Genomic DNA, 17,618 nt, shown 5'->3' with positions numbered 1-17,618 from the left:
TGGTCTCCCAAAATATCTTCCACAAATTTCGAACTTCGAAGAGTATTAGTTGTATCAACGAGGTTTGCGTTACGCTGTACATTCGGCGCTCACTTTTTTAACTCTCGTCAGTAACTGTGTACGAACCGAATAGCGGGCCGAAGTGTTAACCAACACATCGTGCAGCATTCGAATTGGTCCAGTCACTGCTGCTGGGCCAATGCGAATCGGATTAGGAAGCTGTGACTTTAGTTTCTGTGCAACGCTGCTGTAAATTGGACGCGTGGAAAGGCCAATTCGGGCGTGAGAATCAAGGCTTATTGGCACATTGTGAGATTTCAAGTAACAATAAGTTTAAAAAAATTTAAAAAGTGATTAACACTAGTGTGCAAAATATTAGTAAAAAATAATATTACATTAAATATATAAATAAATTAATAAATAATTATAAAAACATACGAATTGAAAGTGAATACCTAAAATGCTAGTAAGATCGCAAAATTACTTGCCGCATTTTATTACTCGAGTTTTTGAAAACAAATCTCAAGCAGTATTGGGAAAGCTCTGTGTTCAAAAATCATGTACAATGTTGTGTTGAAATAAATATTGCACAAAATAAATAACGCAACTTGATTGAAGTGTTCAATGACGGCACCTAAAACAGTGAAATAAATATTTAAAAGGAAAAACAAAAATATTAAAATGAAACTTTTTTTAAATTCTCATACATTTTACTTTCTCACACGGTTAATCTGTTATAATGAGAAAATGACGATCGTTCTATTGTTGATAATTTCGCTAATCCGAGGTAAATACTTAATGCTGTAGTTAAAAAAAAATATTTTAAAATACTCTCAAAGTTTGAAGCCAACTTCATTTACTGAATATATGTGAGTCAAAAAAAAATTTTTGTCCAGATCAAGTGTTGCACTGACTATTTTTGGACAAGCTCTCTAGACTTTTATAATTTTAAATCGCACCCAAGCTGGAATACCCTTCGCAAATAACGAAGTTTCCATACAAGAACTAGATTTTGATTCAAGATATAATACAGTATTCCGTTCTAGAAAATCCAGATATTCTAGCGTTGTTTTAGAAAATAATCTATACCAAATTTCGTAAAGATATCTCGTCAAATACAAAAGTTTTCCATACAAGGATTTGATTCCGATCGTTCAGTTTGTATGTCAGCATATGCTATAACGATCCCATCTGAACAATTTCCTCGGAGAATCCACTGAATTTTTGCGTAATAATCTATACCAAATTTTGTGAAAATGTCTCATCAAAAACAAATTTTTTCCATACAAGCACTTAATTGCGATCGTTCAGTTACTATGAAAGCTATATGCTATAGTGGACCATTTACAACAGTTTCTTCGAACATTGCACAGCTGCCTTTAATAATAATCTGTGATCAATTTCGTGAAGATACCCAATACTCAAACAAAAAAGTCTCCAATACAAGGATTTGATTCCGATCGTTCAGCAATGAGCAACTTCTTGGGGTGAAAAGGACTAGTGTAAATTTTCAGGTCGATATATAAAAAATTGAGGAACTATTTTACGTATATACAGACAGGCCGATAGACGGTCGGACATGGTTAAATCGACTCAGCTCGTCACGCTGTTAATTTATAGATACACTCTGTAGGATCTCCGACGTTTCCTTTTGGGTGTTGCAAACTTTGTGGAAAACTTAATATACCCTCTTCAGGGTATAAAAACATTTATTGCATATGTTCTTTGCTGTCTCATACCGAAGAAATTGCTCCGATCGAGTCACTATGGCATACATACCTGCCAAACAAACTGACCGATCAGAATCAAAATCCAGAATCAGATGCTAAGGAGTATTGTAAAGGCTCCGTAGTGTATCAAAAGTGCTGATATTCATCGTGACCTAAATGTAAAAACAGACGCCGAAGAAATAAGTTTTCAGGGAGGGGCCCACTAAAAAAGACTTAATGAACATGTGAATGGGGAAGCGAGAAATTTCCTCTTCTACGGATGTCTCTCTAGTCGCTTATGTCGAAAAAACCCAAATAATTTAGTTGGTAGTTAGGAGTTTTAGGAATTACGAATTTTTGTTACCTTTGTAAGCTATTAAAATCAAACTGTTCGGAAGTTTACAAAACAAATTGTAGTGCTATCAAAATTTGCTATCGTTATAAAAATGTTTGTAATAAAAACAAAAAAAAAATCTTGTAAAGAATCTTTTGTATTTGTGAAGGGTATTATTACTATATTACAATTTCACCAACCTCGCACACTCTAGATATATCACCTGAAAAACGTGCACTTTGAGAACTTGACATGGAATGTTTTAAGATTAAGAGCATTTATTTCTAAAAAAACTGGCAGCCTTCACCGTGGTTGAAAACAAAAAAAAAAACAAGAAAAAACATTAACTTCGATTTAATTTCGTGAATCGGCAATAAAAAATAAAAATTTTTTCCATGCAGGCACTTTACGATCGGAACGGCTGTTCAGTTTATATGATAGCTGTATGACATAGCAATTTGATCTAAACAATTTTTTCGGAGATTATATTCTTGCCAAATTTCGTCAATATACCTCGTCAAATGAAAAAGTTTTCCATACAAGCACTTGATTCCGATCGTTCAGTCTGTATAGAAGCTATATGCTATAGTCATCCGATCTGTTCAAGTTTTTCGGAGATTACGTTGTTGCCTTAAATAATAATCCATGCCAAATTTCGGAAAGATACCTCGTCAAATGAAAGAGTTTTCCATACAAGGACTTTACTCCGATCGTTCAGTTAATATGACAGCTATTAGCTATAGTCATCCGATTAAAACAATTTCTTCAGGAACTACATTGTTACCTTAGAAAATAACTCATGCCAAATATCGTGAAGATATTACGTCAAATAAAAAAGTTTCCCATACAAGGACTTGCTTCCGATTGTTCAGTTTGTATGGCAACTATATGCTACAGTGGTCCGATATCGGCCGTTCCGACAAATGAGCAGCTTCTTAGTGAGAAAAGGGCAGGTACAAAATTTCAGATCGATAGCTTAAAAACTGAAGGACTAGTTTGCATATATACAGACGGACGGACGGACGGACAGACGGACATGGCTAAATCAACTCAGCTCATCATGCTGATCAGTTATATATATATTTTTTAGGGTCTTCAACGTTTCCTTCTGGGTGTTACAAACTTCGTGGCAAACTTAATATACCCTATTCAGGGTATAAAAAAAAGGAAGTTCTTAGTTCGGGTGTAACCGAACATATCATACTCTCACAACTTGCAAGGAACAAAGCGCGAGAAATTACTTTAGGTCTTTGCAACATTTGATATTAAAGGAAGTATTGATCCGATTTAAACCATTTTTGACACAAAAACATACTACTATCGAGAGTTTCATTTATATAATTCATTATATGAATTTCAATTATATATCTCACACTGGGGTCCACATTTTCAGTACCTAGGGGCTGGAGCAGTTTTGGTTCGATTTAGACAATTTTTTGTGACAAGGTGGCATAATTTAAACGCATTATTCACGCTAAGTGTTACTGCGGTACAATGCTTAATTTGCATAGTGGAAAGTTAAAGAATCAGATTTAATTTAAAATGGTGTTATTTGGGAAATCGGCGTGGTTGTCACGCTGTCGATAGAGGTGGAAAAAGCGTTTGTTCTCAGTGAATTTTGTTATTATAGCTTAAACGACTTAGGAGAAATGTACATTAAACCTATTAGGGGGCGATACCACGCTTACTTTTTAAAAAAAATTTAAACTGCAATTGCCCCTCCTTGATGTGATGCTGTGTACCAAATAACAGCCTTGTATCTTATTGTGGAGCTTAGTTATGGCATTTTATTTGCTTTTGATTAATGGTGATAAAGCAACATGTTGGGAGAATATAAAAATGAAATAAGTATTTATCATATATAGTAATAGGGGTATTTGTTTTCAATTTACAGCTGCAGCCAATTTGAAAAATGCAATTTTCAGAAAAACGGGTTTAACGATAAACTGATAGACCCGATTGAACTAAGCAGTTACAATTCAAAATAATGTAATTTCAAAAATATATGAAATATTCAAATACAATTTTATTGTTTTATTTTGAAATATACACACTATCCAAATACATATGCCACAAAATTCATATTTTTTTCGAATATTAACACTAGAGGGCACTCTTAAACCATTATTTGGGAATTTAATATACAAAATATATACTATTAACAAAGAAACAAATTTTACTTCAGTTCACTTTGACTTTGACGAAGAGTCTGTGAGACTCAACTTGATTCACTTTATTTCAAAAAGACTATTTTTGTATTTTTAATCGAAGGGAAGAAATTTAAATAAAATACAAAAATGTAGACACTTTTGAAGATCTGTAATAATGAAATGTATTAAAACAGCGTAATAATGGAGCGGCCAATTATAAACGTGAAATGTAACAATAATGATATTGTCGACATCAGAAAAGAACTAACTTTTTCTGCCAAAAAATATTAAGAAACAACTCTGTGAACCAGCATCACCAGTATTGTCTTGTACAATAATCCATATCAAATTGTGTTTAGATATGCTGTCAAATAAAAATAGTTTCCATACAAATGAGCAGATTTTTGAAGAGAAAAGCACGTGTGCAAAACTTCCGACCAATACCTTAAAAATCGAGTATATATATACAGGCAGACAGACAGATGGGCATGGCTAAATTGGTTAAGCTCGTCGGGCAGATTATTTATGTCTATAACTTATGGGGTTTCCGAATCTAAGGATCAATGGAATAACTGTTAACAATTGAGGAATTTTTTTGCAGTAATATAAGTTACGTACTCGTACCAACATAATTTCGGCACTTTCTTCAACATGAAACCTGAAACATGCATAATACTCTACCTCTATATCAACATAAAAATAATTATTGGACTTATGCTAATTACTATGTAGAATTAAAAGTCAAATTCTAAAGAAAAAGTTGGATTACGTAATTAATTATACTAAACAAATCTGAGGCGTTTTTTTTAACTTTTCGATAAAAAAAAATAATACAAGAGATTACGCTAAGTTTCCCACGTAGTTTGTAACATCTAGAAGGAGATCCTATAAAAATCGTTCTTACAAAGAATATTTTTTTGTGAATCGGCGAAACCGAGGTAACGTTTTTTCTTGTTTTTTGAAAACTTTGTTTTTAAATAGAATTTCTACTTATATACAAAAGATGAGTGAAACGATATTATTTCCATAGCTACTTCAGAAACATACCAGCTGCTATTAAGCCGAAATATACCTGTACTTAAAATAATTAAACTTAAAAAAATCATAAAAATATTAATTTCCCTTAATTATTGAATTTAATTTCATCGAAAGCGCTCTCATGAATATTTGCATCAAATTCCATAAAATTATTTTTACAAGAGCAGTTCAAATAAAATAAACATCATTAAAGTGTTTGCATTAAATAACTTATTAAAAGCCACACAGCGTTAAAGCAGCGAATTGTTGTTGTTGTTAAATAGTTAAAATTTGTGAAATTGATACGCAAACACTTGAGCATATTTCACATGTATTGCCAATAAATAAATTCTCGATTATCTGCTTGTGGATTTGCACTTGCGCATGTATGGTATGTGAGTACCTATGCATGAATGAGTAGATGTGAGTGTGCGTTGATTATCGCCGATCGGCTGTGCTATGGCGGCTGCGGTTTGACGGCTGCACACGCTGTGGCGACGCCGCAGTTTGCACGTGGCAAGTTGCAAATTGGCGTGCACTTGAAACACGCTCACACCGTGGCATGTATTCGGGTATGCGGAGGTGTGAGATAAATAAATAATATGCATGCTTATGAAAGCAATTGTATGCACACGCACACATATGTACATATTAATGATGCAAATTATTTTATTGCGGCTTAATTGACTGCCATTTAAAATTTTAATACTTTTGTTTATTTATTGAAGTCAAGCGCTTACACGCGCACACACACGCACACACACAAGCAAACCTGTTGGCCGGTCCACTGTTCACACATTGTTTTTATTGTTTTTGGTGCTTTTTTTCGAAACGATAATTGTTTATAAAAGCCAAGTATTTGATTATACTGATTTTTCATAGCAATAAATTTGATATTTAATTATGCCGATTATTTATATTTTTGTTTCTGTGCAATTTTTATAAATTATGGAAATTTCACAAGCCATTTCTACTCAGACGTGTATGTTTTCATGCCTAACGGTATTTACATTGGCGAGTATTTATTGCGTTTATTTGTTGTTGTCGTCTTTTTGAAGCGCAATATGCGGTAACTTAAACAGCGATTAAATATTTAAACTTTCAACAAATAATTGACAATTTGTTATCGTTAATTACTCGGTTTGAAATTTCTGAATTTAAATTCCAAACTTTATGAAATAAATAAGTATTGTTGCTGCTATAATTACCCGCTTAAATAATCCTACTTATACGATTCAAAAGCGGCAAGTATGCTATTGATATACTTATATCCATTATTGTTATTATATATGCTATTATTTTAGGAATTATGTGCTATGGCATCAAAAAAAGCCTTATTTTCTAACTAAGGTTAGGCTTTTCGATTGATTATAAATCAGATTACTATTCGGCATTTTCAAAAATTTCCAATTGTGTTTCGAATGCTTATGGTATATATTTGAAAATATTTTCCGAAAATTTGAAGTTAGTCCGGCATATAGTTTCATATGTAGTCAATGAGGAAAATTTCTCAGAAATGGCTTCAAATTTTCACACGGACTTTCTTAGATATATTTGTCAGTTAATGTTGGAAAGAAAAGTAGTTTTGGCGATAATATCGATTTTTAAGTCACTCTGAAGTTCGACTTCTCCTTCGATCATTTCCTGTATTCAGTAGAAATAAAGTCTTTTGGTTTTTCGATTTGAGATAATTTTAAGCAGTAAAATCTACCGCATCGCCAGATAATATTTTTCGGATTTCATCCTATAGATCGGCTATGGGATCAAGGGAATCCAAAGTTTGTCAAAATAAATCGCCGATTATTAAAGTGCATTAAATTCTATAAATGCATCTTTTATATACTTATTACTTATTAAATAAAATGTCTCTTCAAAATAAATTCACAACAAATGGCGCTGACTTGCAAGTCGATATAACCCTTTAAGAGACAGTAGATGTTTCTATCTTAGGCCCGCAAAAGCTTCTTGATCGCCCGTAGAAGTTCCGAGCTCGCCATAATTTAGTTTTAGAGATAGATGTATTCGACTGAGCTCAAGACAAGATGGACTGTCGATTATGTCGCTTAGGTGCGTCCAATTGTTAAGGAGTAAACTGGAACTGAAATCGTGTATCCCATATACTCCCAGTCCGTAAACGGTAAAAGGAGAATGCCCTTTCAAATTCCAGCAAACTTTTCCATTGAGTCTTGAAACTTTTTCAGTTGCAGCGCTTTAATATCTTTCACGAATATGAAAGCAGAGAACATGTCCCCAGAAACCAGCTTGGCGACGCAATGGTCTGACTAATCAAATAGAATAATTTCAGATACTTAGAGCAGCACTCAGTTTCCCTGAATATGTTAACAAAACTTAAGCCGATAATAGCCGCTGGATTGAAGCTTAGCGTTCCTATAAAGCAATTTGGTCCCAATTTATTTGGTCGTTAATAAGCATCAACACTCACTTATAATTTAAAGGATAACGTCTATAGGACTGTGTTTCGCTCAATTTTATTTGTTTGAAAATTTAGATTTTATTTAGTTATTCTTTATTAAAAAAAAAAAATAGAATTTATTTGCGAACAGATTTAATGAGTATTCAATAATAGGTATAAAAATATTTCAGGGCGATATCAAATGTGAACGAATAATTATGCAAATGACGTGAGGGATTGTGTTGATCGAGTAAGCTCTCAGAATTGCTATTATCGATTAAGAAATGAAATAGATGTGTCGCACAGGATAGTTGTCTAAACGAATAAGAGGCTCGTGATCGTTGATCCAGTCCTTTGCGGTGGTTGTATGTGTAGGATGTATCTTGTATGGCGGTATCCTGTTTGCTGTGGTCGTGTATAATGATTATCCTGTGTGGTGCCCATGTGAGTTGTGCTCTCAACTGTGGTGTATTGTACTAAGGTGCGACAGTATTGTGCCTGTTAGAGTGGTGTATATATGTGGTGATGTAATGTACTACGAGGCGAGGAAGGCTTAACTCATTTAGCCAATGAATGTTATAAACAAGGGTTATAAAAGTATAATGATATTAACAGTAACTATATTGGATTATTTAAATATTGTTTCTTTAATAATATTAATATTTTCTGTTATATACCAAACAAATGTCTTTTTTTTGAAGATCACATATAATATTTGCAGAATTAATTTTATGATATTCGAAACGAATACGTTTCTAGTAAGATCGGATTTATTAGATATTAAATGAATGTCTCATGATTCAAGCTTTTGATATAATTTTTTATTATTACAGCTTTAATTCCTTTAAACTTGGAAGCTAAATGCGATTTCGACAAATGAGCAGCTTCTTGAAGAAAAAAAGACGTGTGCAAAATTTCAGATCAATATTTCAAAAACTGAAAGACCAGTTCGCGTGTATACAGACTGACGGACAGACAGAACCACATGGCCAAGGCGACTCAAATCAAAAAAAAATAAAATGTTGCCGCCATAAACTAATAGTTGTAAAGGCTTTCAGCTTTCGATTTTTCAAAAAATATATATTCCTTTGATCACAAATAATTTCCTTCAATATAGTTATAAATAAATATTAAAATAATATTTTCAAGAAAAAAGTTCTGAAATCAAATTTTATTTTTCTAGTGATCATTAAATTATGGTGTTAGGTTAGGTTAGGTTAGAGGGTCGATCCTAAGAAGGATCACACTTGGACAGCTTAAACGCCGGTCCGTTGTGGTACCCAAAACTCCTATGAGCCGGATCAATAGACCCTTACATGTCGACAAAGCGCTTTGTGCCTATGACAAACTTGTTGAGACGGCCAATATCTGTTTCGGCCAAATCTTCTGGTCCGCCAAAAGTATGATTGCCGAGATGTTTCATTCTCAACCAGCGTCTGCTGAGCGCATGCGAGGTCCAATGGTCCAGAGCCAGAATGCAAGACGCTTTGCTTCAGGCTACCGAAACCTTGATCGCGGCCACTTCCGCTTGAAAAACGCTACAGTGGTCCGGTAGCCTGAAGCAAAGATTGACGGAGAGCTCTTTACAGAAAACCCCCCCTCCAACTTTCCCTCCTAGCTTCGACCCATCCGTGAAAAAGCTCAACAGCTATGGTGTTAGAACGAATGAAACCGAAATTTTATGACAACAGATATTCCAGAAGAGAATTGTTATTATTTTCCACTAGACAATGATAACCCTAAACATTTTCTTTGATATTGCTACCAAAATTTCACAATTTATTTATTAACGCACCAATCAACACTAAAAACTTGTTAATGTAGAGTTAAAGTTCTTAAAAACTGAGCCGCTATTTGAATTAATTAAAAATGCTAAGCAAATACATATATTTTAATAGCGATTGCGCCAACGTTTTAAAGGCTCATTAAATCTAGCGGCACTAATTTCGCACATTCATTAGCCACTGGCAATGCGCCACAATGCAAACCGCCACCACATCATAAAATAAACTGGGCTCATTAAAAATTTAACTGCCCTATGCGGTAAACGGGAATTTTTCACACAAATTTTTTTCTTTTGATTTTTTTTCTTCGGCTTTTCCTCGGCAAGGTAGGTAGGAAGAGGTGAACAATATGTGGACTGCAATCTACGCATGCAAGCGTAAATATTTAATTACAAAACAGCAATATATTGCGAATCACAGCTGAGGCATTATCTAGAATATAGAAGAGATAAAAGACTAGGTAACTCGAAAATAACACTGGCACAAGAATATATATCTGAATAAAAGTATATATTTATTATATAATAAATGTGTGTGTGTGTGTGTGGTCTTGCTATTCAATCAAGGTCTAATAACTTTTAAAGCGGCTTTCGGCCAACCTCTAAAACACACCAACACATGCAAGCATCATCATTTGGCTATGGTTACGTCAACAAGCGGTTAATGGTTAGCAACAGACCAGCATTGCATACTTTTGTGCGCAATGCGGGATTTACAAGCACCTACACATTGATAACTGTACTGCCTCATTTGTAGGCATATTTGCAGTTTTTGCAAATGACAACACGCCGACAAAGCGCATATCCACTCTGTGGTTGCTAAATCTGCGCGATCCGCTAACAACGGTTAACAGCCGTCAGCATAACTGTACAATTATATGTGTGTTGATATATAGCAATTATAAATGCACGAATACTTTTAATCGTGAAAAATTCACCAAAAAGCTTTTAATGGTGGCCTTAAACTTGCACATAAATGGTGGTAAATGTACCGCTATTGCGAATTTTTATAGCGCCGTTATGTATGCCCAATTCAATTTCTATACAATTTAATCATCAATTTGAAAAAAATTGCACACATCTTTACATAATTCATACAAACACACACACAAACAATTAAGCATTTAATCGAATTCGCAACAAAAGTGCCAAATTAACGCTTAATTATACAAACTACGTAACTATTTAGTCATAATTCATTTCACACATACATACATGTATAAATGTATGTATAAACAAATTTGTTTGAAATTATCACAGCTTAATTATTAGTGATAATATTTGTCATAATTGAAAATTATTACATTTCAAACTCTTTTCACATACACACACACATATATTTTCGTTAGATCTGTAATTATGTGTCCAAATATGTTTTAAAATATTGAATACTCCGCTTAACATGCATTTGTTCAAATTCCCATTTGAATGGTGGCCTAATGAATGATGCGCCAGTGCAAACGCGGCGGCATTTATTCGACCGCTTAATTTATCTAGTCGTGCTTTTGTTGTTGCTTCTCTATGCATTTCAATGCATTTGCTGCTTTTAATAACTTTGATGAAATATTTACTATTTTTCTAAATAATAACGTTTTCCCAAGTGTAGCGACATACTAAATAATGTGAGCGAAAACTATAATTTCACAAAATAATTTGTTTGCATTTCAATTATGTAAAGTGCCGTTAGTAGGAGATTTTCCGTAAATATCTTGCAGTCAGATAATTAAATTACTGGCTACTTTTCAACTAGTGTCACATGAACCAGAAATCGAACTAGTCTGTTGGCAGTCCTTTTTCCATAGAAACAACTTGTATTTATTTTTGTTGATGTCCCATGAGGTAGCAGTTGCCAGATAAAATACTGAAGGATTACAAAGCGAAACCAAGGGAAAAGTTGACTCATCTGTAAATACTTCATTACTCCAATCATGTTCAAGATTTCAAATAGTTTTCATAGTTTAGTCAGAATCGTGCCAATACCTAAAAAACACAATTTTTGGGAAACTGATTGAGCAACGTGAATAGTCTGCGCAGAACCGGCTTGAAGCTCAATTGATCGTAAATCAATACACGTTCCATCAAATATATTTGAAGGTTATGTTTTTAGTTATATCTACATCCAAAATATGTAGAAAAAAACGATTTTTTCAAGAGCAAATGGGTCTGTAGATGATAATATGAAACAGCGTCTAAAATGATTTAAATCAGTCATTTTATTTTACTTATTTTTTTAATATATAGAGTGATAACTTTTCCTTAAGTTAGTGTGCGTACAACTATCTCTAAGTTGTGCAACATTATGAAAAGTGGACAGAATCCTGGATTATGGACCATTAACGAACGGGAAACACCATATATAAGATATTAGAATAACTAACTTTTGCGACATAAAAATCTGGCACCTTTACAAAGTAATTTGAAAAATAAAGCATATTTTTAGTTTTCAAAATGCCTGAGCTTTTTTAAAAACGACTGTAACTCTTTCAGAACTTCCTGCAATAAAACAAGCTTCTGAATTCACCAAAACAGGAAGTGCTTTAAAAGGGAAAGAAAATCTGAAGCAAAAAAAAAAACATTTTACGCAAATTGAAAATAACACAGAAATTAATTGTGTGTCATTTGTTAGAAAAAAAAACAATGTAAAATTGAATGAAATTTGTGTGCGCGCCACAAATGGCAAACGGCGAACGCCAAATGGCGAATGGTGTAAAGCAAATGTTGCACGACTGTCTAACGGCTGCAAGCAAGCATTACCATAAGGATTTCGGGCGCGAATAATTTGTAAAGAGGGGTGACGGCAGCTGCGCTTGATGCCTTCCGGCGGTTCAACGCGGCGATAGTCAATAGTAATGTGGGGAATTATTCTCCCTCTCTTTCGCTTTATATATCGTATGTATGTATGTATGGTTGTGTGTACGCCGAAATTTAAATTATATTGTCTTACAATTCTCTAACTCTTGCTACCATATCTACACTTTCAAAGATTTTTGTCCGCGCCGAAAGTCATTTGCCACAGTTGCTGTCTGCTGCCACAATCTACAAATGACTTCACAGTTTCGCTATCTTAAGGCCACGCGGTTGCTTAAAATAAAAAATAAAAAAAGAGAAATCAAGTTCAGTTTGCACTCTACTCATTTGCGCAAATCATTGCCGACAAGCTTTTTACCTCAGTATTTATGGTGTTCTTGCAGACATCTTCATTTGTGCTTATAGACTCTTCATGGTGTGGTTCATCTTGTATCAAATTTAGAGTATTTCACGAAACCATCTCGCTGTAAGCTCTTAGTAGCTTTGCAGGTCTAGCTTACTCTCTCAGCTTTGCAAATTTTTCTATTATCACATATCATTGCGGATTTGCACTGCGCACCAACTCCAACTGCTGCGACTCCCAACCTCTAATCCACAGCTCACATCTCTCCAGGCTTCACACGTCTACACTTCGCTGGTGCCACAAATTTCACCTCATCTGATATTTATCACCATAAAAAGGTGTCATGCAGATTTGTATCTTCAACTTACTTATGACCTTACCAAATAAACCACCACCTCCACCTTTTATTCTGCGCACTGTTTTTCCTCCTTCTTAGGGACCATTTTACTGCTGTGTCTTATTTTCCTTTTTTATTAGCTACCAGTGCAAAGTCTTGTTTTAACCTCGACATTTACTGCCTATTTCTTTCACTCGCAGATAAATTTCATTTTCCAAATCCCTCTTGTCATTCTGTGATTTAAAGTTTGATTCGCTCTTCCACTACACTGTGTTATTTTTGTAAGTCGTATTTGTATACAGCTTGTTATTTTTCTTTGTTTGTAGTACTTAGAATTTGACTCCGCTATGATAATTTGCTAAAAAAATTGGCATTGGCCTTAAGCAACGAATAAAAAGCCCAAAGGTGCTCAGGATTTGAAATTATTGAAATATTCTTTGGACTTTGGTAAGAAAACTGAAAGATATGCGTTTAATATTACTTTAGCCGCATAATGTTTTGAGGTGATGAAAATAAGAAAAGATGTTGGCTTATATAGAATAAAGACCCAGATCTTAACTTGCTCATTTTAATTTTAAAATACCCTATTACAAAGAGAACCAATTAGCGAATCGAAGCTTGAAATCTCAGTGCAAAGATTACTCTCACACCAAAGTCGTAAAGTAAACGCATTTTTCAACACAAAGTAAGTTGATCTTCAGACGATAATTACATGTACCCCTTTTTCTAAAGTAACATGTCGAAAAAATTTGGTTCTAGAGATTCCAACGACTAATGCTTGTTGGGAAAAGCTGATATTATATTTAAATTTATGATAATTTTTTGACGATAAAACCAAAAATAATTCTAAATATTCATATTGTATTCTTATTACACAATAAAGAGATCACAATAACAAATAACAGCATAAAAAAGTTCCTAAATGGAAACCCTAAAAATGCGACATGTGCAGATTGAGTGTGCAATCAGTTTCAAAGAAGCAAGTGACTCATGGCACTTCTGATCTCTTTATATGTAATGAACTGCCCTTAATCTTCGAGCATGTTCTATGAAGAAACTAATTGTAGTCTTTTATATCCGACAAAACAGAAAACAACAAAAGCAATCTGCCTTCCAAACATGGTATACATCAAAAGTTTTCGACTTGTCACTTATTGTAGAACGGCTAATCGAATATACCTACAACTGGTATAATCAAATACCTTATATAGGTGTAGTGATCTGATCGATGAAAATCAATTCCTTGTATGATAGCGCAATAATTTCCGAAGAAATTGTGCAGAACGGTCCACAAATCATACTTGTGTAGCTGCCATTCAAAGTGACTGATTAAAATCAAGAAAAATATATTTATAAAACCAAAAATAAGCAAAACGTTTTCAGTTGGCCATTTACGTTTTCAGATTAATTTAAACATGTAGTTATTGTATACGATATTATAGCTTCGATGGAGCCGTAGATAACGTTTTTTCTTGTTATAACCTGAACAGGGTATATAGTATTAGTTTTGTATATATATATATAAATAATCAGCATGATGAGCTGAGTCTTTTTACCCATGTCCGTCTGTTCACCGTCCATCCGTCGATCTGAAATTTTACGTCTATGAAGCTACTAATCTGTCTAAACAACCGATATCGGATGACTATAACATATGGCTGCCATGCATACTGACTGATCGGAATCAAATGCTGGTTTAGATAACCTTTTTATATGACGAGATATTTTTTTATGAAATTTGGCATGGGTTGTTGTTGTCAACGACAATGGTGTAACCTCCGAAATGGTCAAATCGGATTACTACAGGTTGGTTGAATAATTTCTGCTCTTGAAATGAAAAAATACTGTTTTGGTGTATATTTGAAATATATTTTTTTATCCAATATAATCCCCTATAACTTCAATACACTTATTAGAATAATCCTCCAATAATTTTATGCCATCCCTATCACGACTTTCCGGAAGCTCTGCAAAATACCCGCCTACGGCTCTAATAGCTTCTTTATTCGATGAAAAACGCTTTTCACGAAGAAATTGTTTCAGGTTTCTGAAGAGGTGGTAATCGCTGGGAGCCAAATCTGGTGAAAACTTTGGATGCTCAAGCAATTTGTACTTTAATTCTTGGATTTTTGTCATTGTTAAAACACCTTTGTGAGCAGATGCATTGTCCTGATGAAAAATTATTATCTTATGCTGCAAACCAGGTCTTTTCTCACGAGTTTCTTTCATCCAGCTGATCCAAAAGGCTGCAATAATATTCAAAGTAGATGGTTTTACCTTTTTGCAGATAATTAATCAACAAACTTCCTTTTGCATCCCAAAAAACTGATGCCATAACCTTCTTTGCTGATCGTTGTGACTTCACCTGCTTCGGAGCTGAACAAACCAGCTCCTGTCCACTGTAAATGTTTCAATTTAGAATCATGGTGATAGATCCAAGTCTCACCCATAGTTATGAAACTACACAAAATATTGGTTTTATTCTGACTAAAACGCTATAAATTATGCTAAAATTGGTTTTCGATCCAGTTTTTGTTGAATTGTTAACGTGTCCGGCACTAACTTTCCAAAAAGCTTTTTCATATAATATATAATTCTTCATTTTAGATATGAATTACTCGCTCGTCTGAGATGCCTAACATTAGGAATTTAGCATTAGCAATTTCACGATTAGTCAAAATTGGATCTTCACTAACAATATTATGAGCTTGCTCAATGATTTGTGGTTGTGTGTTGTGGTTGCGGTTTTTGGTCGTCCTTCGCGTGGATCGTCTTCACGTCTAGTACGACTACGTTTAACTTCACCAGCCCAAAATTCAAAGTGTGGTGAAGACTCTTAAAACTCATAAATTTCCTTTGCTTTTAAACCTTTCAAAACAAAGAATCTAATCACTGCGTGAAATTAAATTTTATCATATTAAAAAAATACTTTAACACGTGAACTTCAACTGGCTTGTAAACAAAGAATCAATTGTAACGTGTAACTTTGCATGTGTTCTCACGAGAGCTGTACCAACTTGAGAAAAAAAAATTGAAACTAGTAGTTAGTATAATACTTCATTGTGAAAATAGAGACTTTTCAACCTACCTGTCCAACTTTTTTATATGACGAGATATCTTCATAAAATGGGAATTGATTATTGCAATTATTGACAACGTTACAATCTCCGTTCTGTATTGGATTACTATAGCATACGGCTGTCATACAAACTGGCCGTTAAATATTAAGTTATTAAAGAATATTTTGTATTTGTGAAGGGCGTTAAAGCTTCGGTGCAACCGAAGTTAACGTTTTTTTTTATTTTTATTTTAAATAAGCAAAGGGGTTTTTGTGAATTATAACTACATTTAATGACGGGACATCTTTCTTTTTACTGGATCTAGTTGATTTAATTTTTCTAACTTATTTAAGGCTTTTCACATATTGTTAGTAAAATTTAAACCGACTTTCCACCAATTTTTAACTACTAAAGTTATTTCTAGCACTGAAACTAGACAACGATTTAAGTTAATTTTCCCCAGAAACGATTTTATCATTAAAATTAATGTGAATCTCGCCAACAAATAGTTCACAAAGAACACATACATATTTACTTTCACCACTCACATATACATTCAGATTATTACACCAAAACCCCTGTGGGTCATTGCCAGAAGTTGAGAACCCGTCGAAATAAAAGGAACTGTTGCCGGCTAGTATTTATGGCAAAAAGTTGGCAGTCGTACTTCCACAAATAGTTTGCATACCCAAAACACAAACATATACAAATATTTTCATACAGGCGCACATGTGTTAACTCGAAGACATAAATAATTGAGTGAATCAACGAAATCAACACAATCAACGAGGCGGCACTTCATTTGCAAATGCTGCCGGAGATGAAGCAAAAACTCCGATAGAAAATAGAGTCGAAAACCGTAAATTTTCCCACTTTTTTGCTGAAATGCCTTTCATTGCCGCGGCGGCGAGGAGTGCAAAAAGGCAGAAAAAATAGCAAAGAATTATACAAATTTGCACAGCAACTAAAAAAGCTTTGAAATATAGCAAAAAAAAGCAAAAAATAATATGAAAACGAACAAAAAGCAGTGATGATATGCGAATCGATTTCATTGGCAACGCATGAATAAAATATATGCGCAGACAACTTTCGCTGGCGCTTCCACCGGCTGCCGCTCGCCTGGTGCACGAAGTTCAATATTTAAATATTTATACAACTCCATGCAAGTTTACATTCGGCAAAACTGAAAAGCGTCGTAACTAAAAACAGGAAAAAAGCGAAAAAAATTACTTCTTCGGTAAGCAAATGTTGAACGCAAATACGCAGCTGATGGCGGAAAAAGTTAAGAATGCAGAAAGGAGTAGAGCAGAGTGTTTAAAACTGTCGGCGTTTATAAGTAATTGTTATGAGAAATACACATGAATACGTACGTATGTTAACATGCGTAAGTGCTGAGAGGCGAGAAGCGAGAGGATATTGATGAAATAGTGCAAAAACGCGCTGAATCGACACAATCGACCGAGAATATGATTTATTGTAAATTTTTGTGCGCCTTAAGTGCAGGCGCCGACATCGCAGAAGACCTACAAGAAGTAGCAGACCTCTCATTCGCCGAAACCAACCGTAATTTTAAAGCGACTGAGTAAGATCTTGGTTAGCGTAGTGGAAGTTTCGAAACTTAATGGGCGCCACCAATAAAATAAAACAATCGGATGTCTATATTTT

At 34.1% G+C, this 17,618-nt stretch overlaps 1 protein-coding gene across 1 annotated transcript in view; it reads left to right on the top strand.

The window, feature by feature from the left end:
* Positions 1–535: 535 nt before the first annotated feature.
* DIP-alpha (Dpr-interacting protein alpha) overlaps positions 536–17,618 on the top strand; it is a 54,630-nt gene continuing 37,547 nt past the window's right edge. Inside the window, exon 1 of the mRNA XM_014248201.3 lies at positions 536–787. Coding sequence (XP_014103676.3) covers positions 682–787 — 106 coding nt within the window. The 5' untranslated portion in view covers positions 536–681. The remainder of the gene's footprint in view (positions 788–17,618) is intronic.

The sequence above is a fragment of the Bactrocera oleae genome, chromosome 5, assembly GCF_042242935.1.
Source record: "Bactrocera oleae isolate idBacOlea1 chromosome 5, idBacOlea1, whole genome shotgun sequence".
NCBI lineage: Eukaryota > Metazoa > Arthropoda > Insecta > Diptera > Tephritidae > Bactrocera > Bactrocera oleae.
The sequence above is the reverse complement of the archived record's forward strand: the minus strand, read 5'-3'. Positions and strand labels throughout refer to the sequence as shown.